Raw genomic sequence first — 24,647 nt, 5'->3', positions numbered from 1 at the left:
AAACAAAGAGTGAAAAATTTAAAGGGGTCTGAATACTTTCCGTACCCACTGTATATGTGTGTGTGTGTGTGTGTGTGTATATATATATACACACACACACACACACACACAGTATATGTCCGGGTTTGTTGTTGTTGTGTTTTTGTGTTGTCAGTTTGGCATAAAAGAGTAAAAAAACACACAATATTCATTTTTCACAAGCAACAAGCAAATTATTGCCTTTTGTGCTTGAAAAACATCTTAAACAATTGATTATCAAAATCGTTGCCAAAACATTTTCTGTCTATGAACAATATCTTGTTTTGGATTTTCTAATGTTGAGTCAATCAAAACCATCCTTTAATGTATGTCTTAGTTCCCCTGTAATATAGGAGGCATTCATAAATTACCACGCTGAGGGGTGGGAGGAAATACGACCCACAGGGGCGTTTTCCGTCCTTGTACCTAAACGTTACGGAAGCAGGTTGTAAACACATCGTTGTGAATGTTGTCAAACTCCCATCCTAATTACCACAGCCACTAGACGACGGTGCCTAATAATTAACGTAAATATGGGTCATATTGTTGCTTGTATAAACTAGTCTTGCTCTACAGGACCTACCTCCACAGTGCTGCGGAGTCGAGTCTGGGAGGCGTCCAATGTACCCTGCAGAGATCTGAGGGGCAACTGAATTTCCAGCGTTACCGGAGCAATCCCAGACGTGGAACATCATGGATTTAGACTAGCATAAACTGATTTAGGAAGGACAGACAGACTTAAAGCTGAGAATTTGGCAGATTGTTGCCCTCACCAAATTTATGTGGATACCTGTTGTTTATCTGAATCAGCCAAATTCAAAAAGATGCAGTAGTGGGCAAAGTGTGACATCCACCACTACCATTAGAATTCTGTTATTTGATGCATGAAAATACAAACGGTGTGTAAAACAGGTAACACTGTGCTTAACAGGGTTTCTTGGCTTTGTCTTGTAGGATAGGGGAGACATGACAACAAAAACGTTAAATATAGCAGCTTTAATGTCAGTGGGAGGGATCCATTATCGTGAGCCGGCTAGTGTAGAGTTACCTTTCAAGTATTATCTGTACTGTTTGGAATTGATACCGCATTTCCTTCACCCCACTTTCAGCTGCCACAGATAGCCTTTCTTCTGCACCGACTGTACAGAGCACCACCCCCCTGCTGCACATCGCAACCACAGATAGCCGAGCTTTTCTGACCACAGATCCCTTCACAACCTTTTCATCTCAGTCAGCCCGCACAGTGCAGGATGCAAGCTCCACAGCCCACGCCTCCACCATCCAGCCACAGTCTGAATCACTAACCTCAGCCACCACACAGCCGACAACCACAGGACGCCCTTTGACCTCAGTTCCACGCCAGGGTCCTGCTGGCCCAACACACCGGGAAGTCCCATCTGAGCTTAATGTTGGAGATGAAGGTATGGTGATGGGTGTATTGTATTGTACTTTGTTTCATTCTAAAATCGTGTACAATGTTTCGTTATGATTATCCATTTTTGTGTCATTTAGAACTCCAGGGGCCCAGCTACCGCTCAAGCTCCCCTTTAGACCCCCTGCTGGCCGGTCTGCTGTCAGTGTTCATTGCCACCACTGCTATTGTCTTCATCATCCTCTTCCTCAAGTTCCGCCAGCGAACAAATCACCCAGAATTCCATCGGCTGCAGGATCTACCCATGGTAAGATACATTCGTCAAATACAGTGCCGTAAGGTTGTGACTAAAGGGGCACCATTCTCTGCAGTGGCTTTAATGGCAAGCTCCCTCTACAGGACTTCAGACCAGATTTTCAACTCGCCAATAGTTTTTAGAGCTCCCCAACAAAAGCCCCAGATCAGAGGCAAACAGGTGTCGGCTTGGCGCTCGGGTGTTGGCAGTTGAGGGGGATGTTTACCATTCAAAAACGCAAGACAGGCTTGCCAGTCTCTCACAAACATGTTTCAGATATCTAACATGCTCATTTTCAAGAGCTGATAGTGACTCAGCCAGGGAGCTACTACCAATAAGAGCACAAGATACAAGCTGAGGGGGAATAAGGGGAGGGGGTCACCTGTAACTTGTCTGGAACTTGCTTGGAACTAAGTTGTTGTTGCAACAAGAAAAAAACTCTCTAAAACTATTAAGACGTGTGGTTATTTTGTGAACAGGTGTGCCCTTCTTTTCTTTTACTTCTTTGTTTTATTGCTGCTCAGATACCAGCAACTTGGAGTGCATGTTTTTGGCATACGCCCCCCCAAAAAAGGTTCTAGAGCATGCTATTACGTCTTGTCTTGTGTCACTTTTCACGTTTCTTTCTTAACATCTAGTTTAAATGTTGTTTTAATCATCTTCTCCAGGATGATTTGATGGAGGACACGCCACTCTCCAGATACACCTACTAACGGAAGCATCCCGTCATCCCCTTCCACTACTTACAGAGAACAGAAAGCAAAGCAGACACCAAAGGAAGACCAGTGTGGATCTGAAGAAAAGCTTTGTCTGGATGCAGTTGCATCTCTGCAGACAAGTTTTTAGTCAGTGATAATATGTATCTGCGTTTCCATGAGACGGATCCATAAAGTCTCTTAAATAGGAGGTTTCAGAACTACTTTTTCCACATTCCCTGACATTTTCAGTCCAGTGTAAACTCTTTGAGTATATAGTGCCTCTGCACCATGGATGTATTTTATTGAGCTGCACCTCTGACTGACCCCCTATGTATGCATTGCACTTTAATGTGGCACGAATGGCCACATTGCCCCCTATGGGACTTCTGAGGTAATGTGGATCAAGGTTGCAAGAAGTCCTCCCATGTATTTAATTAACAACCTCAGGTTATCCATTCAGAAATAACAGACTGAGAGAGAAATGGGAGAGCTGCCAACATGCCTAAAATGATTAAGGAATATCAATTATGAACCCAGTGACCAAATATAAGTGAAGTGCACTTTCAAATTAAATTGCCAGGTTGCACTAGTTGTCTTAAAACTGAGGACTTGCCTAAAATCTACACAAAAATCAGAAGTGATTTTACAAGTCAAAAGCCTTGCACACAAAATAGCATTCAATTACTCAAATTTACCAAGTTACCCCGAATTATATGCAGAAAACAAATATTGTTGCAGCCTTTTAATGTGCAGTTACAAGTTATGAAAAATTTTTATCATTCTGGTCTGATGCTTATAATAAAACTAGGATAAGGTCATGGTGTTTACAATGACAAATGTTTACTCAGTTTAGAGAGAATACTACACTAAACCCTTTAATATGAGAAAATTGTAAAGGTACAACACACTAGTATTGTAAAATTTGTTGTAAAATACATATTTATAAAGAATGTATTTGTGGTGGTTGTTCAAATGCTTAAAAGGGGAGACTGAGAAGAGACAACAGATTTTCCAAGGTGAGCTTGTTGTTACTGGTATTAGCCTGAGTATCATGCAAATGTGCTGGACCTTAGCTGTTGTATCAGTTTGTACCTAGTGTGTTGTGAGTTACTTTGCTGTGCCACCAGTGATGTAAGTAAGGTTTATTTACATAGCACCTGAAAACAACTACACTATAAATGAATGTACACGTATGATAGTATGCGATTGAAATGTAAATTTTTCTGTTTGATAATAAAACAGAACCACATACTGTTGCATATTGTACAAGAGCTTACAGCTATAGCATGTGGGTGAGTTCTAAAGCATTATGCTGTGTCATTGGTGTGTTGAAAGTGCTATCTGGACAAACTGACAGATCTTGCATGTTGTGGGATTGCCGACCAGTGAATACATCCCATCCATATTCATTAATGATGAATTTCTCTTTCTAGAGAACAGTTATATGGGTCAGAGGTTACACATGTTACAATGTCTAATAAGAGTTATGAAGAGTGGCTTTTATTACGAGGTGAATGACTGAGTGAGTCCATTCTGGGGACTTCGTCCTTACTAGCAACAGTTTCCAACAGAGAAGGGGTTCCGGGGTCTCCTCCAACCAAGCAGGGCGTGGCCGCACCAGACGGTGGACAGCATCAACCCGAGTAAAGCCACGTTCCCAAACGCTCCCCACTTTCGTTTTTTAGGATCTAATTGAGATTAGTAGTATTAATAATAATAATAATAATAATAATAATAATAATATCACCTTCCCAACCTATGTTATGTACAAAAGCAAAAAGTGAACAAATAAAACATGGAGTGCCCAACATTTTCTTACCTCCTGTGGAGTACCCATGTGCAAACACCTCTCTGCTTACAATCCATACAGCTCCAAGTCCACTGGCAAGACGCTATGGTAACCAGACACACACACACACACACACACACACACACACACACACATTTATTATAACAGCATCCAATAAGAAGAGTATACATTCTTCCAGAATCCCTACATATCCTATCAGTTAAAAAAGACTATTCCTTAAATGATGTGTTTTAATTGCTAAAGATTGTATATGCATATGTGTTGGTGCTACACCAGTCTAATAAACTTACAGGAGCATGTGCACCACCAATTGCCAGGCAGAAAAGAAAGGCGGGATAGATCTCCAGGCTGGTGAGAGGTGATAACAGCATGTTAACTTTCACCTTGTTTCCCATTGTTACCATGAATCATGAAAGTGTGTTGCAATATCTGTCAAGTGAGTGCAAAAGTTGCATTGCTCATATTTCAGCTCATACGCACGTGTGTTGGTGTGCACGTTGGATGCAATTGAAAATGTTTCCAGTCTCTGGGTCGTCACTGTACATCTGGGGATACTGCAAGGCAAGACAAGTTTATTTGTATAAGCAATTAAAAGGTGCTTTACACAAGCCACAAAAAGACACTGCCCAAGAATGAGACTAAACTTGTTGTGGTGCTGTTTGAATGGGTGGGTTCAGCTCTCAAACAATATGAATTGGAAAGCGTGGACTATATCCTGCTATTCTGCTCACCTGTACATTGTACTTCTTGCGGGCTTTGCCAACTTTAACGGCCAGATGTCCCATCATCACAATACTGGCAACGCCAGTTAACACCACATATCCATATTCTTTGGAAAGCACAACCATCCTGGCAAACTTGAAAAAGGGAAACATTAACTGGATTAGATTTGGTTATTACAAATAAACAGTGCACACACACACACACACACACACACACACACACACACACACACACACACACACACACACACACACACACACACATATATATATATATATATATATATATATATATATATATATATATATATATATATATATATATATATATATATATATATATATATATATATATATATATATATATATATATAAAATCTACCTATTACATTTTTATTTTAGCCTAACTTTTTTGTTCTATTTAAGAAAATAAGAAGTTATTGTTCAGGCACAAAATGCTTCCTTGCCCTCTTTAACAAACAAATAAATCCGTCAAAACAGGAGAAAAGAGGCTGTAAAACCAAGCGGAGAGCAAGGCCGCCTTACAAAGAAAAAGTCAAACGAGGATACCACACCGGCGACGCCATTAATTTAAGACCAAAAAGTTTAAGGAAGTACAAAAAATCACTCACAAAATATATACGTTTACCTTAAAGATGTAGTGTACGAGTTTGAAAGCTGTAACGCTCAGATGAAACCACAGTGACTGACTAAACGACCCCACTGAATTTTCCTGCTCAAATATATCCGTGTGCGTAGATGCTTACGTAACACACCTACACGCCTACACACACACACACACACACACACACCTACACACAAACAGCGGGCGTGGTGACCGTCTGTACTACTTACTGTACCAGCTAACGCTACAGAATGTCTGACTTTTGGGAAATTACTTACTCGATACCTTTTCTAGCTAATAGCTAATATAACTAAACGTTATCGGAACATCCGGTTTCACTTGTCTAAACTGTAGTTACTCAGACTGAGTGATACAATGCTCCACAGAAACATGTCCTCCAAAAATCAGTTCCACTTCGCTGACATGCGCCCTAGACCCGTACACTCAGGTAAAGCTATGGATGCTATACGTACCATAGAGAACCATCCCTACGCGCGTTATGGGGGTAACCAGCTATAATAAGTGATTTCCCATGTGATTTCCCTACGAGAATGATGAATCAAGCTAAGCTCTAGCTACTTTCCCCAGCGTTGTTCGCCAGAGTGTCGCTGACCGTCTGAAAAGACCTTACAGCTGTGATATAGCTAGCGTTAATCACAACATATCACGGACTGAAGTGAGCTTCATGTGTACATTGTTGTTACATGCAAGTTAGTAGTTTGTCACATTAAGATTTAAATACATTTGTATTCAATTCATGTTGACAATAAAATTGGCACTTCTGGGCTCACTGTTAGTGTTATACCGGGCGGTTGCTATGGAGCGCAGCGCAGGTAACGTTAGCCTTCATTAGCAGCTGAGCTAGCACAGACTATTTTGCTTAAAGCTAAAGAAAGGCACACAATAACACAAATAAACCAGATCGTTATAGCATAAAAGGGCAATTCCACTTTTCTGCGAGGTAAATTGCTGTTATGTGTACAGATGAACGGCTTACCTCCGTGGCACCCGTTATAAGTTTGTTAGTCTAACGTTTTTTTTTTCTCAGATGAGGAGGGAAACTTTCGAATCATAGCGGTTGTTCTATCGTGGCTATGAACCAGTCAGATTGCTTGATTTTAGCTTAGCTAGGTTACTACTAGCAAGAAATATTTAATTCTAAATCCACTACCACTAGAGCTTTTGTTGCTAGTTACTTTAAATACAAAGATTTTACACACACAACATTATCAAAAGAACAATATTACACACCCATTATATAAAAATGTTTAAATTAGCTCCACCTTCTACAGCTATGCAACTCTCTCACATAAATGCAATAATAATACTAATAATAATAATAATGATAATACAATTATATAATAGCCTATATCACAAGTGTCAAGCTCAAGGCCACCCCTGGCCTACATAATTGTATAAAACGTAGAGGGGCATTTGTCTGCATTGTGAGTACTTTTGCTGGTACTAAAAGAACACTTTAAGTATAAAAACAATAGTAGTAGTACAATACTATATAGGCCTACTTGTGTGCTTTACCTTAAGTGTAATTTTCAATACAGGATTTTCACTTGCAAAGAAGAAAATCAAAAATTGCTGCTACAAATTTGAATGTTATATATGGACTTATCTATATTCTTTGCTATTATTGCAAATAGATTTACCTCTTACACATTCATACAGCTGAATTTATGGAGTGATAACTGTCAACTCACAGACTTCCAACACTTGTGACAAGGGGGTTACAAGACACCGTTTAATTTGAAGACCATCTTTATCTCTACTTCAGAGGGGCACCAATGAAAGCATAAAGAAACTGAACACCAACTGTGACTTCTCAGTTGGGCATCCTGCTATCCAGCGTGCAGGCGTCGGGCGGTGAGCTGGGCAGCCTCTGTGATTCTGGGTCTGCATCAGTTTCCAAAAGGATGTTGAGCTGTGGTGTCCTTTTGCCAAGACTTGGATGGTCCCTGGCAAAAACGGAACCCGTGCTCTAAAGTAGAGTTTCTCCACATAGAAGAAGGAGTAGTTTCCCTTCCACAAAACTACCAAACATTTTTTTACAATGGAAAAAATGTACACATAAAGTATCTTTTAAGACAAGTTGCAAGAAGGGTTGGCTTTGGAGAGAATGTAATAACGTTTATTAGTGGGTCACCTCTTCCTTTTGGGATCTTCCATCACCTGAGGTTAAGAAAGCCCTACAGAGGATTTTCTTTATCAGGAAACTCAAACAAGCCATTCTCCCCTCTCAGCTGCTGGTCAACATGTACTGTAGCACAATAGAAAGCATCCTCGGTCAGTGGACCACAGTGTAGTATGCCAGCTGCACAGCAGAGAACAAAAAGGACTTGGTCTGTGTGGTAAAAAAGGCACAGAGGATTGTGGAGCAGTGCTCCCAGACCTAGATGCTGGCCGCCTACGGAAGAGAGCCAGTAGCATAAGCATGGACACACGCACAACACACCCAGGACATTGTCTGTTTGTTCCATTAACATCTGGAAAAAGATACAGAACCATCAAAACCTGGAAGAACAGACTGAGGAACAGCTTCTTCCCCAGAGCTGTAGCATTCAACATCCACCCTCTCCATGCACAAGCACACAAATACAACCTGCAGCTGCTAAGGAGTAAGTACTACTGTCATGAAAGCATGATATCACTTTAACAAAACAGAAAAACCTATAAAACAAAAAAAAAACTTTTTATTTTGTTTTTATTATTTATTTGCTGCTACTTTGTTGTGTTCATATAATGACAATAAAGTATCTTGAATATTTAATGTATCACTGCTTGAATAGATTCACAGAAAGGATTATTCAATGTGGTTAATTATTATCTGATATTGCAGTTATAAAGTGATGGGTCTAAGAGTCCAATTACCAGGAAAACAGGATTCGTTCTGTATGTAACTGATTGAGCTATTCAAAGCATCCATTTGTCTGACACTGTCAACTAATGCTGCCTTTTTATGAAAGATGTTTTGACTTGACATAACCTGAAAAGCACAGGGGCAAGGAATAACATTAACGATGGCTTCTTCCTTTTGTAGTGCAGTACACCACGCCAGTGAGCGAGTTCACAATACCAATCCTAATCCTGTAAACCTTTAATGGAATGCAGCAGGAATATCTGCACTGGATTAAAGTGACCGGGGATCTGACAGGCCAGAGTTTCCTGTATCACATATCAGATCAAGTTGAGGTATGCAAGCGACTGTTAGTGGCAGACCCTGGCTGAGACTCGGGTGGTAGAGCAGTCGTCTACCAATCAGGAGCTCAGTGGTTGCAGGGCTCATGTCAAAGTGTCCTTGGCCAAGACACTGATCCGATGCTGTGCCATCGATGTGTGAATGTGTGTGAATGTTTATCTGATGAGCAGGTGTCACCTTGTGTGGCGGACTCAGCCACCAGTGAATGGACATGTGTGAGAATAGTGCCCTTTGTGTAAAAGAGCTTTGAGGAGACGTTGCATGAGATTAGAAAAGTGCTATATTAATGCAGTCAATGTACTACTGCATATTATATTATATTTTGCCATGTCACTCAAACAGCAATTACGTGCTCTAGTGATGATGTCTTTTTTTGTCTCTGCCTGACCTATAACATGGCAACACTTCTTGGAAGTATAGTAGATCAACCCACATGTTAGTGGTTATAACAAAAACAGGTTTAATGAACACATATTAACCATAGAGGTAAATATGGAAGACAAGCCGGTGCAACTAGTAAAACATGACTGACTTTGCTAAGGGATTACTAAAGACATACAGTATGTTCAGTTTTTCCTTTACATTTTACTAATGTAGCATGACAGTGACCAACAATGTTTAAGGTGAATCAAACGACTAGGCAGAGAGGAAGTTATGAGAGTGCAGATGAAGATATGCAAGATGTTATGGTTTACTGAAGAGAAAACATGTAGCCTGTATAATGACGTGGTTGGTTTTATGGGATGGCAGCTTATGTTTAGGCAACAAGTGGATGTGCCAAACTGGTTGTAGCCTACCGAGTGCCTGTTAGAATCATATTCTTCTAACAAGTTTGACATTATCATATGGTTCTAACTTCTCAATTCAGCCATATATATATAAAAAGCTATATAGGATCTCCTCCAGAATTTTAAATAAAAGGTTTTTGTTTTTGGGCAATGTTCCTCTGAACAGCATGAATGAAGGATAAAGAATACATTGGTGCTTTATGTGCCATTAAAAATAACAAAGTCTAAACATTTAGATAGTCCTAAGCATGGGTCTTGGCCTGGGTAATGACGAGTCAAGCTGCAAACCATGCTTTAAAAAAGAAAGTGTGTAAGATGATTAGTGCATGGCAGCTGCTCACTATGTAAAACATTACCAAGCATTGGTCACTAGATGTCCTCATAAAGTCACTGAATATCCTTAACAGAAACAGTTGTGCCGATTAGTTCAGTCCACAGGATGGAAAGTGTGAAAAGGCATTAGGTTATCATGCCTATAGGCCTCCAGCTTTAGTTATGACACCAGGTAATTCATACAGGAAACACTTTCTACTTAATCTTGTGGATGTGCGCAACAGAGAATAAGAGTAAGCATGGTCATTGTGCAGCAGGTTGTTGACTGTCGACTTGGGGTATATTCACGGACAGTCTGTGGCACATCTGTCCTGCTCTTCCTCCTCCTCCATCATGCTGAATCTGATTCAGCACTTCAACACCTACACATAGAACCAAGAATAGACTCAGCCAGGACTAATACTGAGATTGGAGAGAGGAGAAAAACAACTGCTGCCTGAGACCGTCCTGTCCCATCTTATATTGTCCCATCATCTGCCAGCTGGTTGGCTGCCTACGGCTGTTATGTCAGTATTTATTGTCCTTTTACACAAAGGTCCAAATGGTTTAGAGGCTGATAGGCATCCCTTCCCTCAACACATTGTTTTTACTGGCTCACTTTGTTGTTTACAAAGCCTAAAAACCCCATGTGACCTGAATATGGCTCCCATTGAGACAGTTCTTGTTGTTTGTTACACCTCCACACACACAAACACCTGAGGCCGGAAAAAAAAAGAATCCAACACATATGCCCACAAACAGATGTTTACATACACAAACATATGTTTATAAAATCTTATATGGATATACACCCATCCCAATAGATGGTGATCATTGTGTCTGCAGCTGAAGCATTGTGGGTCAACTTTATTACAGTAGGTTCCAAAAATGCATGGATTTTACAATTGTCTGGCCTCCATTCTGCTGCCCAGAGCTTCCCCTCTCGCTCTAGCTCACTCCAAAGCGTGAGATCACTAGACAACGCACTCCCACCCCCACCCCCGCGCGCAGTTCAGTGCGCCCCCCTCTTTTCATTGGATTCAGTTTCGGAGAGCGATGACAAACATGTTGTGGAACAACTGAGCGTGATCCTTTCAAGCAGCGCAGCATAGAGGACGTTGTGAGCGTTTAGAATGTGTGGATCCTGAATAGCTGTGTTCTGATGGAAGAAACCCGATACATCAATCAACTTTGAAACAACATGAAGGCATCTGGTTGTCAAGTTCCAGTCAGTGAATGCGCACTGGATCCAGATCCAACAACAGGATGAACTGAGACATTACGCGCAAGAAGCTGCCACGTGCACGCGCTTTGACCTCTGTGGAAATCATTTCCGAGACAACTACTTGGTGCGGAGGATTTATCAATGAAGAATGTGACCGCGTCTGGCTCTCTCCAGACGGGGTGGATGAAGCCCACGGCGGTGTCATGCGTCTTGCCCCGCAGCCAAGCGCGCAACCCTTGCGGCTCACAGTCCTGCTCCTGCTCACCGCGGGGGTGATCACATCCCCGGTGCTGTCTTCGGGCTGCCCGGACAGGTGTGTGTGTGATGACCAGCTGGTGGTTCAATGCGCTGGGCAACACCTTAGCACCTTCCCGGTCAACTTGCCGCTGGCCACGCGGCAGCTCATCATCTCCAACAACCGCATAGTGGAGCTTCCGCCGCTCGCGCTCAACTACCTCTCCGATCTGGTTTACCTGGACTGCAGCAACAATTCCCTTACGGAGATATCCGAGTCCACGTTTGGGAATCTACGGAAGCTTGCCTACCTGGACCTCTCTTTTAACACATTGATCCGGATCGAGGACAGGACGTTCGGCCCCTTGGCGAGCCTGGTGATGCTGAGGATGACCGACAACCCGGGGCTCTCGGAGATTCACCAGGACGCCTTTGCGGAAAACGCGAACCTCCAGGTGCTCGATGTGAGTCGGAACAACCTGACGGTGGTCAACATCACCTCCCTGATCGCGCTGCCCGCCCTGCGCTCGGTGGGGCTCAGCGGGAACCCGTGGAGCTGCGAGTGCGACAACGAGGACCTGTGTCTGTGGGTCCACCTGGAGGGCTTCAAGTTCCAAGGTTTTATTAAAATTCTATTTTATAATTAATGTCTTATAAGGTGCAAGGTGACCTTTAACTGTTGTTTTTCCTAAGTGGAGAGCCAATCATTTGGACTGCTGCTCCAGTTATTAATTATTAAATAGGATTAATGCCCGGGTAAACTATTGGCCTTTTGCTGGTGGCTGCCCTTAATTACCGGCCTGCATCCAATGAAAAGATAAAAATAAAATCTTAAACATCTTCCATGCAAGAAATGCAGCGTTAAATAGTAGCCTAGTGTGAAACGTCTTAGAAATAGTTATGAAAGAGAAAGCAAATATTGCAGATAATAGCCTACTACTTTCTAACAATGCGACCTTTATAAAGGGTTTATAATTTGTAATTAATGGTGTTAATGGTTGATAAATCATATAGGCTACTAATCTTTTAAACCTTCAATTTCACAACATGAACCGAATATGACCAAAACCGGAATTTTAAAGGTCTAAAAAATAGATTTTGACAAGGCCTTAAAATTACTAAATGAAACACGAGCAACCTTAAGAGCCTCATCATGCCACTTGATGTGCTTTAGTGCTCTCACAGTTTCAATTAAATTACCAGTAAAACAAATGGCAGGCAGTGGTTGGTACTACAGCCGTGCTGTTTATCCTACACTAAGGTTTATATAAAAGCAGCCAAAGAGCACCATGTCATGGGACCTTAAAGGGTGCTTATTTAAAGGTGGTACCAGTTAAACAAACAGTATAAATTAGGAAAAAGGATGAGTTAAAAAATAACTTGCTGTAAAAAAATAAAGAACAGTAAAAGTGATTGTATTACAAAATGGCAGTAAAAGACTCCATCAAGCGCCTCCAAGTTATGACTTTCACGCTAACAATCTTTTCAAGCACATGCAGAGCCTCACTGCTGGATTTCCCTCACACCATGTTACTTAAATGCAATCTGCCCCTTTGAGCATATGCAACAGATAATACCATGCCATCATCATCCACAATACTATTACACTGTGGCAGACACACTTGTGTCATACAAAATACGTTGTTGCATACAGTGGGGCTCAAAAGTTTAGGCACCCCAGGTAAAAATTTGTATAAATGTGCATAAAGTCTTCCATGAAGACCATATCTGTACAAGTATCTCTTTATAGTGGAATGGTTTAGCACAACTCTAGTGCTTGCCAGGTCTTTCTGGATGCCTTGTGCAGTCACGGTGGTTAGCACTTCTGCCTCACAGCAAGAAGGTTCTTGGTTTGAATCCAGGTCGTTCCGGGCCTTTCTGTGTGGAGTTTGTATGTTCTCCCTGTGTTTGCGTGGGTTTCCTCCGGGTGCTTTGGTTTCTTCCCACCGTAAAAGACATGCATCCTAGGTAGGACTACAGTTTAAAAATAGCCAATTGGCTAGTGCATTTTACCGAAATGTTCATTAATGTGCATTTTCCTAATCAATTAAATAGGATAAATAACTTAATAACCGTGGGTTTGGACTTGCTTTTCTCCCAATCCTGCGAGCTGTTCTGTCTGATATTTGTCTCGGTCTCCCAGATCTTGCTTTAACTTCCACTGTTCCTGATGACTGCCATTTCCTAATTACATTCCAAACAGAGAATATTGGCATCTGAAAACGCTTTGCTATCTTCTTCTAGCCTTCTCCTGCTTTGTGAGTGTCAACTTTTTTCAGTTTCAGTTTTCTAGACAACTGCTTAGAAGAACCCATGGTGCTGATTGTTGTGGTGAGGTCAGATGAGTCTGGACATTTAAAACCTTAAGATTGACATCACCTGGTCTTTCCAGACAAAGATTGAGAACAATCCATGACACTGTCAGGTCTCAGCTGTCCAAAGGGGATATTCTATAAACACAAAGTTTTGTAGATGCCATTTTTTTGTTTTCGGTTATTTTGAAAGTGTAAATGATAGAAATAAAATCTAACTTTTTGTGACATATTTTACAAATGTCTAATCTGACATTCGATGCCTTTTTGGAGATTTTTCCATCTTTTCTTGGCTTCTTTATGCACATTTTTATCTGGGGTGCTCAAACTTTCAAGCCCCACGGTATGTACGATACATACACATATGTAACCACCATGCAGTTTGGAGAAGTCTGCCATGTTCACTCCTTTCTCAGATCTCAGAGGGATGAGTCGCAGGTGACAGCGGTCAAGCGTGACAGCATTCAGACTATCAAATAGCAAAGAGGGTGTAAGAAGATCGGAGGAAGGGAGCCATCCCATTTCTCGTTTGACAACTGTGTTCATTAATTCAGCTCTCTGTTTTTGAGGTTGGGGAGGAAAACAAGAGAGTCTTTTATCTTGAAATGACTAATCATTCCCTATTTCATCCAGCCATCCATATTGTGCTGTAGACGTGATTAATGAATCCTAGTTGCACCATCAAATATTGATCCCCACCTTTGTTTTATTACTGTCAAGCTGATAGATGTGTCTGATATTCAACAATCTTTCTTACTTGAGTTATTATGCTAATGCTTTGGTGTGGATGTGTCACTATGCAAAAGGCCAGCTGCTATTTATAATGTCTCTTACTGAGCCAGAAGCCAGTCATAATTCTGACACCATAGCTAATACACTCACCACGCTTACTGAAAAGGCATCCCCTGTTTCTTTCTCCCACACACAAGAAACACACATACTATATTTCACCATGGTCCCTATGCAGCGTAGGCTGAGTCCAAAACAAGTCCTGCATGAGCTGTCCTATTTTTCTGCTGCTCATTCCATTTCGTCTTGCTTAATTTGGAGAGGAGCCTCTTCCACTGTCAGCTGCCAGCAAGGGAGAAGGCGAACATATAGATACTCACACATTCTCTACCTCTGTTATGTATACACATGGTCTGTTCATCTCTTTCAAGCAGACAGCACAGGCAAAACCTTATCCTCTCCTAAACTTAGTCTCCTAAAGCATGTGGAAAGTCATATACATGGATAAACAATTACTGCTTCATGAATTTAGACACACAAACACAGCCAAAGCACACATTTATTGCTTCAGTGGGGAAATAGAAGGATAACATTTTGGAGACAACCGTGTTTTCAGCTGCGAGCTCTGTCTCAGAAGCCTTGTTAAGTCTCGTCTGGGTCTCACCTGGTTCATGCAACCCTGCTCGCTTGTCTCCTCGGCTTAGGGAAACATCAATAGCAAGCTAGTGACGAGAGAGAAAGCTACAGGAAGGAACCAACAGATTCTCCTCTGTCTCGCCTTCCTGACTAGATTATCACGCTTTCAGCTGTTATATAAGGAGAGTGTCTAGAAATAGAGCAGAGTGTGGATGGGGGACGGAGGGAGGGAAAGCCCTCTTCTTTGATGCCAGTGACTTTAGGTGGAAAGTGGGAGAGGGGGGTGAAGCCAGAAGGGTTTCCTTCCTAGCTGACAGTCACACACACACACACACACAAACACACAAGCACACACAAACACACACTTGCTCACACGTGCGTGCATGTGCACGCAAACACACACACACACATATATGTAGACTCATCAAGAACAGGGATAGAACATGGGAGTGTTAAGCCTTAGAGAGGGAGTTGTGCATGTATAGTTTAGTTTAGTTTGTGTGTGTGTTATAGTCTAACAGCATATTGTATGAACAGTGCACAGCAGCAGCGTTTGAGAGGATCTGAGTGTGCTTTGAATTCTCTGTGGTAGATGGAGCTTAGAGGGGCTGACTGTCCTTGCTTTTTCAGCTTTCAGATCTGTGAGCCACAGAAGAGCTTGTCTGAGGATAAGAATGGAGATATATGCTTCAAATAATAAAATATTTGCCGAAAAGTGTGTTTCTGTCATCACATTAAATTAAAGTATCAAGTGATTTGATTGAAAGCTACGGCATTATCCCTCTCCCCCTGTCAAACCCACACCTCGTACCAGCCTGAGTCAGAAAAAAAAAACTTAAAAGGACAACTCCGGCCCAAAATGAATCTAGGGATAAATAACACATGGGTACTGAGTGGACTGTTCTCTGGGATATGTTTTCATGCTATCAAATGTGACCAGTGCAAACCCTTAATTAGCTTATAATGCTAGTCGTCGGGGCACACAAAAGTAAAAAGATATTGGCAAAGACATTACTGTTTGGGATACAGGCAGGCGCCATCTTGGGAAAACATTCATGACAAGTCAAACAACGAATGTAACCAGTAACCAGTGAGCAGTAACATAGCTCAAGCACGGCGTTTGTCGTTCGACTGATCATGACAGTTTTCCCGAGATGGCGCCTACCTGCAAACCTAATGGTAGGCATACTGTCTTTATGAACTATCTTTTTAATAAAGTGTCTGTACACTTACAAAGTTCTCAATGCTTCGGTTTACATGTAAGGACCCTTATTATGCTACCGTGGAAGTGTGATGTTATTTTGAGCCTTGTTAGTAATATAGAAATACAGATTTCTTATACTTTCACGTGACCCGAGAACTAGCGTCATAAGCTAATTAGGGGTGTGCGCTAAAACTGGTCACATTTGATTAGCATGAAAACAAATCCCAGAGAAGGGTCGACTCTGTACTCATGTTTTATTAACCCCTTGGTTCATTTTTCACCGGAATTGTCCTTTAACACCACGTGTTGTTTAGAATGCATACAAATTATTTAGCAAGCTGGCAGCGAAATTCAAAATATTTATTTGATAGTGAGCTAAAAGACGATCCACATATAAATGATTAGCCAAAAGTAATGAACAAACAGTTAATATAATTATCTATAATGAACGGATAAACAAGTTCACATAGTTGGTTAAAAGTGTTTGAAGTGTCTAAAAGTAATAGATAGGCCTAAACAGTCAAAATGATTAGCTAAGACAGGATAAACAGGTGAAACAGTGACAACATGAGAATGTGTGTGCCTCTGCAGTCATTGTATGAAACAAGATATCAGTGAATATAATTCTATACCAAATAAAATCAAACTCTCAGAAGGTAAGAAAAAACAACAACACCATTACAATATTAATGAATTAGTTGTGCAAGGTTTTACAATAACTAAATAATTATTCCATCATGGTTCACCTTCTTCAAACATACATTGTAGTGTGCAGACAGTCAAAATATTCATTAGGCCTACATATGTTCACAAACTACATTTATTTCATAGAAACATATGCCACCAAAATAAGGATGCATATTTTTATGTTGTTAGTGTAGAAATAGGGTAACAGAAAACTGTTCCCTGTGCAGACACTTCCAAGTCTTTTGATCTCTCCCAGTGGGACTTCGCCCTTGCACAAAAGCTTTGAAAAAGAGAAGCCAATTAGTCGTATGGGCATGGAAACACATTGTTGTGTTGTACTGTGTTTCTGCTCACGGTAATAAAAGACTTAGCCAGGCTTCAGGATTATTTTCAGAAAAAAAGTTGTCTCAGCTGCAGCTTCACTAACAGTGGCGTATTTGACTGATGGGCTTTTGCAAAATTGTATCCATTTATTCTAGTTTTATCAGAATAAATCAGCTAGGTCTTATTCATACCCGGTGCCTGATGATGAGAAACCTTGTCTAATCCTGTGGGGGAGAAAGGAGTTTGAATAATTCATCCCTGATTTTTTTTACTCATTCGATGCTGCACCAACTCAAGACTCTAGTGAACGTGAAGCTGTAAAACCCTTGTAGTTTTCTGGTAAAGAGGGAAACGTTGTTATGCTAGTGCGGCTGTGTGTGCCTGATAATTCATGGGCATCTTCAGCTCAGTTTGCTGCCATTTACAAATGTTAAGTAAAACCACAAAATGTTATATATGAATTATTTAACAGGCTACTCTGTTAAATACCATATGTGTATTTTCTTTGCTAAGTCACTTGTGCATTTTGTTATGGCTCAAATATCAAAGGATCCTTTAAATTATGATAAAGATTTGTGATATTTACATTTCAAAGCTGTCTATATGTGTGCTGGATGCAAGTGAAATTAATTGATCGGCAGTTAAACGTACTTGAAAGACACTGAAAATACATTTTTTCAATCAGCTTCTTTCACTGAGCGATGGGGTCTTACATAAAGTTTAGTCCTACATATAGTTGCAGGTATTTAGTTTTAGCAGTTTGAGGTTTTCTCACTAGTTTGAGGGGGGTGGGGCTATGTTGGAACAAGGTGATGTCAGCAGCACCAGTCAGGTTAAGTTAGCATCAGTGTCAATGTAAGACCGGTTAAAACAGATTAGCTTTTGAGTATTAACTTAATAAATAACAAAAATGAAGGGTGTTTTACTTTAATTTGGATTGTTGCTTGACTGTGTAAAAATAACGATTTAAATCTTACTTTCCAGGAGCTTTATAATTGATTCTGTATGCATGTGGTCATCCTTCTATACTAAACAACAGCAATATTTTATAGACAAAGATTTTCGTGGATAATTATGTGTATTAAGAGTGTCACAGGCCTGAAAATGCTAACTATGTTTATGCAGTCCAGAACACGCTGACTCAATAGTCTGAATGATGTTGAGTGACATTGTTTGTTATAACATTATCAACCTGGAATTTGTTTGGTAAAGAAAAAAGAAGAAAATTCTTTGCCTCCAGTGCACGTCAGTGTAACAGTTACATTATATTTCCAAACCAAATGTGTTGATGTAATCTTTTGAACTATGATTAACCCTGAATCATTCCTTCCTGATGTGTGTCTGTGTGACAGATGAGGGTCAGACAGTGTGCGACTCACCTACTGACATGCAGGGCCGTCGTCTGGGAGAGGTGGGTATCCAGCTACGGACGTTATGTCACCAGACTCTGGGCTCCTGGGACTACCTCTTCTTCGTCGTCATCGGCTTTGTCATCTTTGCTGCTGGCACCGTGTCGGCCTGGCTGATGGGCGTCATCATGGTGCTCTATGAGCGTTACATCAAGAAGAAAGATGAACAGCTCGACGACGACGACGACGACGACGAATCCAGTGAGAGGGGTCGTACCTCGCGGTCCAGGAGTGACCATGGCAACGGGAATCTGAAAACCTCACACACTGTTTAAAATACTGTTTGATCCCACTCTGCCCATCACGGATTTCCACAGTGCCTCCAGTCAACTTCCAGGACTGCCTGTGAAGTCTAATTACAGTCCAGTCAAACTGAGTCTGTTTAACAGGCCTAGCTCTGAAACAGAAAAGAGGTTTCAACACAGATGCACAATGTCATTAATTTGTAGTGGGCTTTCAGGTTATGTAACACACACACTCACTGCCATTGTGGAGGTCCCCAGCCCTTGGGTATTACTCACCATGTATGCAAATGTATGACTGTGCTATATGGTTTATTCATTTGTAATATTCGACTGGAATGAGGTTGTACAGGTCGACAAAGGAGCCTAAACCAGCCATGGTTATCTTGTAAGCAGCTAGCTGGTCTGACCGTAACAGATTGTTTTACCTATTATCAACTCATTTTTGCTTCATCAACTCAGTGGTCACATTAACCAGCTTGAAAAAAAGTTTTACATTTTGGGAACTGTGCTCATTCCCTTTGTTGCTAAGAGTTCCATGAAAAGATCAATTTTATAACTTGGGTTATTGAGAAACAAGCATGTCATATTATACAATCAGTTTGTACCTATAATTCTACAAATTAGATAGATACATCTGCTACTAAATAATATGACTGCCTATTTCTAGACTCTACTTTTTCCAACTTTAGTTGCACACAAAAAAATACCACTGGACCTCCATAATGGCAACCATCATAGTAGGAGAATTGTGCCTCAGCTTCACAGCCTCTACGTGGAATTTGAAGTGGTATGGTCATTCTACTCAAAGTTATGAAAGGAGAGGTTAAAATGCATTTACTCAATGCATTTATGTCAGCGTAGATTAATAAATGTGTGCACACACGTACACACTAGTGTGTAACCTACCATGTAGCTGCACCTTTGTTTGAGCTTTTGCAGAAGTGGACTCTGATTCTTCACTGTGCACGTCTGTGCTGCGTTCTGGCTGCGTTAATAGACTGTTAATATAATAATAATTTTTTTCAGTCTATTGGCCATACCACACCAGGAGGGTCTGAACAATTACGTGTGTTTATTAAGCTAGTATCTACACAACTACTGATTATTCACATCCTTAAGCCCAGAAACAATCCACAGTCAAGGCATTTTTGTTAAAGATCTGTTAGTGAAGTTGAGAGCCAGCATGTGCCAACTGTTGAGGTCGGTTTGGCAGTGGGCCCTGCTGGATGGCGAGTAAACAGGAGAATGTGATGACGGATTTCTACTTCATCCTCTCTTTATTGGGTAACTAGTTTGAGTGCAGTGTCCTATATGTTTCTGCATGCACTGTTGATTCACCAAAAAGCCTTATGAGGTGTGTACAAGCCAATTCAATTAATTAAAAAAGGACACATGATTTAAATACAGTCAGTTAAAGATCAAAAGTGTAATCATTTAAGAGACATTCTAACAAAAAAACATGCTCCTAATGTTGTTCTTACACTTTTTAGTTACACTTTCAGTGAGTGAATTTACAAGGACTTAACTACAAACCTGTTTAAAATGTACAGTTTTAGAGCAATAAGACAGCTAATAATGTCAGGATAAACAGGGACCAGAATCATTTAAGTCCAAAATGCTTAAAACAGTGCCAACAACTGTTTTTTTTTTAGGTTTTGCCTCCAATTTGCAACATCCCAGATCACAAATTTAGCCCAGAATAACCGCTTATCGTGTGGCTGTACCACTTCATTTCCCCTGACATTGACTGTTATGAACACAAGGAGCAGGAAATAAATCCCTTGTTGGACTAGGGGAAACCAATAGCTGCTCCAGTGTGCTGTCCTGTGTGTGTGTGTGTGTGTGTGTGTGTGTGTGTGTGTATGTACTGTATTTGTACAATCAGTTGTGTCTCTGAATTAATATCTTTGATTTAGGAAGAAAATTGAACTTTTGAGGGTTCTGAGAAAGAGGCCTTCTCTTGGACCAGCTGTTTTCCCCCTCATTTTATGTTGTGCAGATTTTTTAGTGCAGAAGTTTTTATTATAAAAGTGTTAATAATATTGATATCTTGCAGCTTTGCCAGCAACGTAAAATAAACCTTTTATCGCAAAAGGTATTTGATGTCACAGTGAGAAAAGCGCAGGTGTAGCCAATAAAATTAATGATGTCAGAATTCCTTTTACCTGCTATTTGGCATGCTGGCTTAATATCTTACCAAATTTAACGGAGCCATAGCTAATATTATTATTAACATCTGTGCTTTTTCTACAATGATAAGTCAAAATGTCTTTGTTAAAACACCTACTATTTTGGCATTATGCATCTTTAACTTGTGATAAAATAAGATAATTATCTAAGATATTATCTCCTTTAGAAAAACTTTGTCTTGGGGAGTCCAGAGAACATAAATGGTGACACATTGCACATAAACACACAATCAAGAAACCTTTCTTCACATATTTAAATGGGGTGTGCATATTGTTGACATTTGTCCAATTTAAGAACTAGCAGCAGTATAATAACAGTATACTACACAGTTTTAACATGCTGGTTAGGGATGGTTGTTTCAGTGTCAAATGATAAGTTATTTTCTGCTTTGACCATTATAGACCCATTTTCAAACCATTCGTTTTAGTGTATGAAAAGCAGAGACGTATAACGTAAATGATGACTGCAGTCCATTTAAATGCTCAACTTTCAGGGCCCTGGTCTCATGCATCATTAATGGTATTCCACCTGTGCTGTCCCTGCAAAGAAGGATCAAAGGTTTTGTTTTTAAGGTTTTTCCTGTTGCAGACGGTGAACATGTGTTTTTTCTATTACACCACTGTTACACCATAAGACAGTCAGGAATGAATCATGTGTGTATGTCTGTGTGTTTGCTTGCTCTCCCTCATGATATAAGGGAGTGATCATGACTCATGGCAGTATGCATAACTATGCATGTACATACCTAAACATTTACTGGCGTGGCATACGTAACTGGATGCCAAAAGTGTCAATCCAAGATAGTAAGCCATGTCCTGTACTGTACCTGTAAGTTGCCTACTTAAGCAGTATGATGAGATGGTGAATATTTGGTTCCTGGTTGCTCTCATGGCTTTGGGTGTAGTATTTGCATGGGTTCCTTCAATATATACAAAATGCATTGCATGTGTGTTAACGTCTGTGTAGTAAACTCTTATATATATCTACATACAAAACATGCAAATGTGGGTTAGTTTCAACTGTAAGGGTGTATTACATTCCGCTAAGCAAGCTGATTAGGCCATAAGATGCCAGAGGCGAGGGTGAGGGTAGGTCCTGGAAATAGGATAGCTGGTTGCCCTAAAACAGGTCAGCACAGTGACGCAGATGGAATGACAAGTAACAAACATGTACATAATTGCCGTTCTTGTGTAACACCTTGCACTGAAAACTCTTTTTAATGACATATTTTGCTCCATATGGGCATTTGGAAGTACTGTAAAGCAGCTGAACATGCTTAGTTTCAATAATATAATGTACTAAACGGATGAACTGAATTTCAATATTTTACACCTCCACACTGCAAACTCAGACCATATTTAGGCACATGTATGCATGTGCTCAGACAGACAGAGACAAAAGCATCAGTTCTGTCTCCATAATCGACTCCAACACAAATCACCTCTGAGGACAATGTACTGTGTAAAAGCTTCAAAAGAGTGCTCAGCTCTCACTAACGCTACATCCCTGACACCAACTAGAACAGCACCTTCCCAGACCATCATAACTACACAATCTACAACTTCAAAGAGTTATTTGTTTTTGGAAATACACTTGTTGGTTTTCTTGCTGGGACTAGGACGAGAGGTTCAACCACTTTCATGTTTGTACACTGAAGCTACAGCCAGTAACCTTTTAGCGTAGCTTAGCATAAAGCCTGGAAGCAAGGGGAAACAACTAACAGTTGACCAACTGAAACTTCTTTTGCGCATAGAATACATTGCATTGTGGGATTGTAAGCACAAACTAGTGTGCATGCTTGTTTTATTGTTTTTGCATTGTTATGAAGCCACAGCTAACAGCTGATTAGCTTAGCATAAGATAGATAGATAAAAAACAGCAACACAACAACCAACCACACTAATCTCACTATTTAACACATTGTTATCTTGTTTGTTTAATCCATTCAAGAATTTGCGTGTAAAAATGACAAATTGTGAGTATATATATATATATATATATATATATATATATATATATATATATATATATATATATACATATACATACATACATACATACACACATACACACACGCAGAACTGTCTTGTCTTTGTCCAAAGTCACTCAATATTTACTACAGCCTATAGTATGCCCACCCAAATTATATTTGAGTGTCTGTTGTACAATAACAATTGCAAAAAGAATTACAGGGGGGCGTCTGTTAGCGGTTTCTATACTACGCTAAACTAAGCTAAGAAAAGCCAAAAGGCTACTGGCTGTAGTGTCAGTATACGACAAATAGAGGGGTAACAGTCTTCTCATCATCTAACTCTTGGCAAGAAAACAAATAAGTGTAAAATATTGAGCTATTGCTTTAAGATGTCTATATGTCAAAATTCACCAGTCAGTTTGAGGTAGTGGTCAGGATGTGCTTCAGGACAGAAATGCACTCTAGTTACGGTCACATCAATAGCACAGCTGTGACTGTGAGCCAGTTCAGTGAATAGACACAGGAAATACACAGCACTATTGGATGCAAAAGCTCCTGCAGACGTGTTTCCTGCCTTTGGTTGTGGTTGTTTGCACCACTGTGTGCATCTACTGAGCTGAAGGCAAAGCGGCCACTGTTTAACGCCGCAGATGGGAGATGTTACATCACGTAAAGAGTGGCTCTAACTGACCGTAATAGCCCTCTGACACATCTACTTCCAAACACGCTCACTCACACACAAACACACACAAAATAAGGAAGAAAATCACAGATCAGTGGTATTACTTACACCAAAGTTAGAAATGTGATATATTTCCAGAGAGTGGTGCTTGGAAAATGGGTGCCTGTGTGTTTCTGTTCTTTCAAGAAAATGTTATCATTAATCACTGCCACATACTGATGACAGCACCTGTCAGCCAAATCCAACCTCCCATAATGCTGTGCTAAGCTGGAACTGCTGCAACTTATATTAAGTTAAATATATTTTCTATGCTTACAATTGTAAACATACCATGTATAATGAGTGTTCCTGCTTTGTACTTTTTTGCTTTAATTATTTGAACCTTCACATTTTGACCACACTAAAATTCAGATAGAGGGACAGGAACAAGCAAAATGCCTGGTTGTCAATACAGGCCAAGAGTGACTTTTCCAAAGTTTTGTCAAGTTTAATTTCCATCAGTTTCACCATCATTATCACATCAGAAATTATTTGTCAGCTGGATTTATTTCAAATGATTGTGTTCGATCCAATGTTACATCTGTTTATTTTTTTTCTATAGGACTGGATATTGACTAGCTCTGCTTAGGCCTCCTCTGTGAAAGTGACTATTGATTGATGGTGAAGAGTAAGGCCCTGCCTCCATCTGGCAGAGAGAAGGATGGTCCTGCTGCTGTTACATATCTGCACACAGGCTCAAGGGCCTGGCAACTCGGTATCCTTCCGCAGCAATAAAAGGTCATTTGAGAGGAGATGGTGTGTCCTTTTGTGCGTCACAGTTCTGCCTGGAGAAGTGTTTTTTTGTTGTTGCTTTGTCTTGATGTTCAACCTCTTGCCTTGCTTTTTGAATGTCTTCATCCCTTATTTTGCTCTCTGTATTTAGAGGGTTGGCGGTTGAGGTGTGCAAAAAA

General features: G+C 40.4%; 3 protein-coding genes and 1 long non-coding RNA gene across 6 annotated transcripts in view; 2 read left to right on the top strand and 2 right to left on the bottom strand.

The window, feature by feature from the left end:
- Positions 1–2,696, top strand: part of LOC117954349 — a 5,592-nt gene extending 2,896 nt beyond the window's left edge. Inside the window, exons 3-5 of one of the 2 annotated variants that reach the window (XM_034888097.1) lie at positions 1,128–1,439; positions 1,531–1,697; positions 2,354–2,696. In XM_034888097.1, the coding sequence (XP_034743988.1) occupies positions 1,128–1,439; positions 1,531–1,697; positions 2,354–2,398 (524 nt within the window). In that variant the 3' untranslated portion in view covers positions 2,399–2,696. Of the gene's footprint in view, positions 1–1,115; positions 1,440–1,530; positions 1,698–2,353 lie in introns of both variants that reach the window. The other variant, XM_034888095.1, reaches the window with a different exon arrangement.
- Positions 2,531–22,823, bottom strand: LOC117954352. The gene is made up of 3 exons (XR_004658803.1): positions 22,316–22,823; positions 20,305–20,315; positions 2,531–2,696 (listed from the first exon to the last, which is right to left on the bottom strand). It is a non-coding gene; the product is annotated as an uncharacterized LOC117954352 (long non-coding RNA).
- Positions 3,111–6,754, bottom strand: mgst3a (microsomal glutathione S-transferase 3a). 2 transcript variants are annotated; one of them, XM_034888099.1, is made up of 6 exons: positions 6,538–6,754; positions 4,925–5,050; positions 4,674–4,747; positions 4,484–4,541; positions 4,203–4,275; positions 3,111–4,071 (listed from the first exon to the last, which is right to left on the bottom strand). In XM_034888099.1, the coding sequence occupies exons 2-6, from the start codon at positions 5,039–5,041 to the stop codon at positions 3,935–3,937; spliced, it is 459 nt and encodes a 152-aa protein (XP_034743990.1). In that variant the 5' UTR covers positions 5,042–5,050; positions 6,538–6,754; the 3' UTR covers positions 3,111–3,934. The 2 variants fall into 2 exon arrangements, with proteins under 2 accessions (XP_034743990.1, XP_034743989.1); XM_034888098.1 differs by lacking the exon at positions 6,538–6,754 and adding an exon at positions 5,565–5,691.
- LOC117954348 (leucine-rich repeat-containing protein 52-like) lies at positions 10,858–19,351 on the top strand. Its single transcript, XM_034888094.1, has 2 exons — positions 10,858–11,925; positions 18,552–19,351. Exons 1-2 carry the CDS (start codon positions 11,277–11,279, stop codon positions 18,881–18,883), a joined length of 981 nt encoding a protein of 326 aa, XP_034743985.1. The 5' UTR covers positions 10,858–11,276; the 3' UTR covers positions 18,884–19,351.
- Positions 22,824–24,647: the final 1,824 nt, after the last annotated feature.

The sequence above is a fragment of the Etheostoma cragini genome, chromosome 12, assembly GCF_013103735.1.
Source record: "Etheostoma cragini isolate CJK2018 chromosome 12, CSU_Ecrag_1.0, whole genome shotgun sequence".
Classification (NCBI taxonomy): domain Eukaryota; kingdom Metazoa; phylum Chordata; class Actinopteri; order Perciformes; family Percidae; genus Etheostoma; species Etheostoma cragini.
Note: the sequence above shows the minus strand (reverse complement) of the source record. Positions and strands in the feature narration are given on the sequence as shown.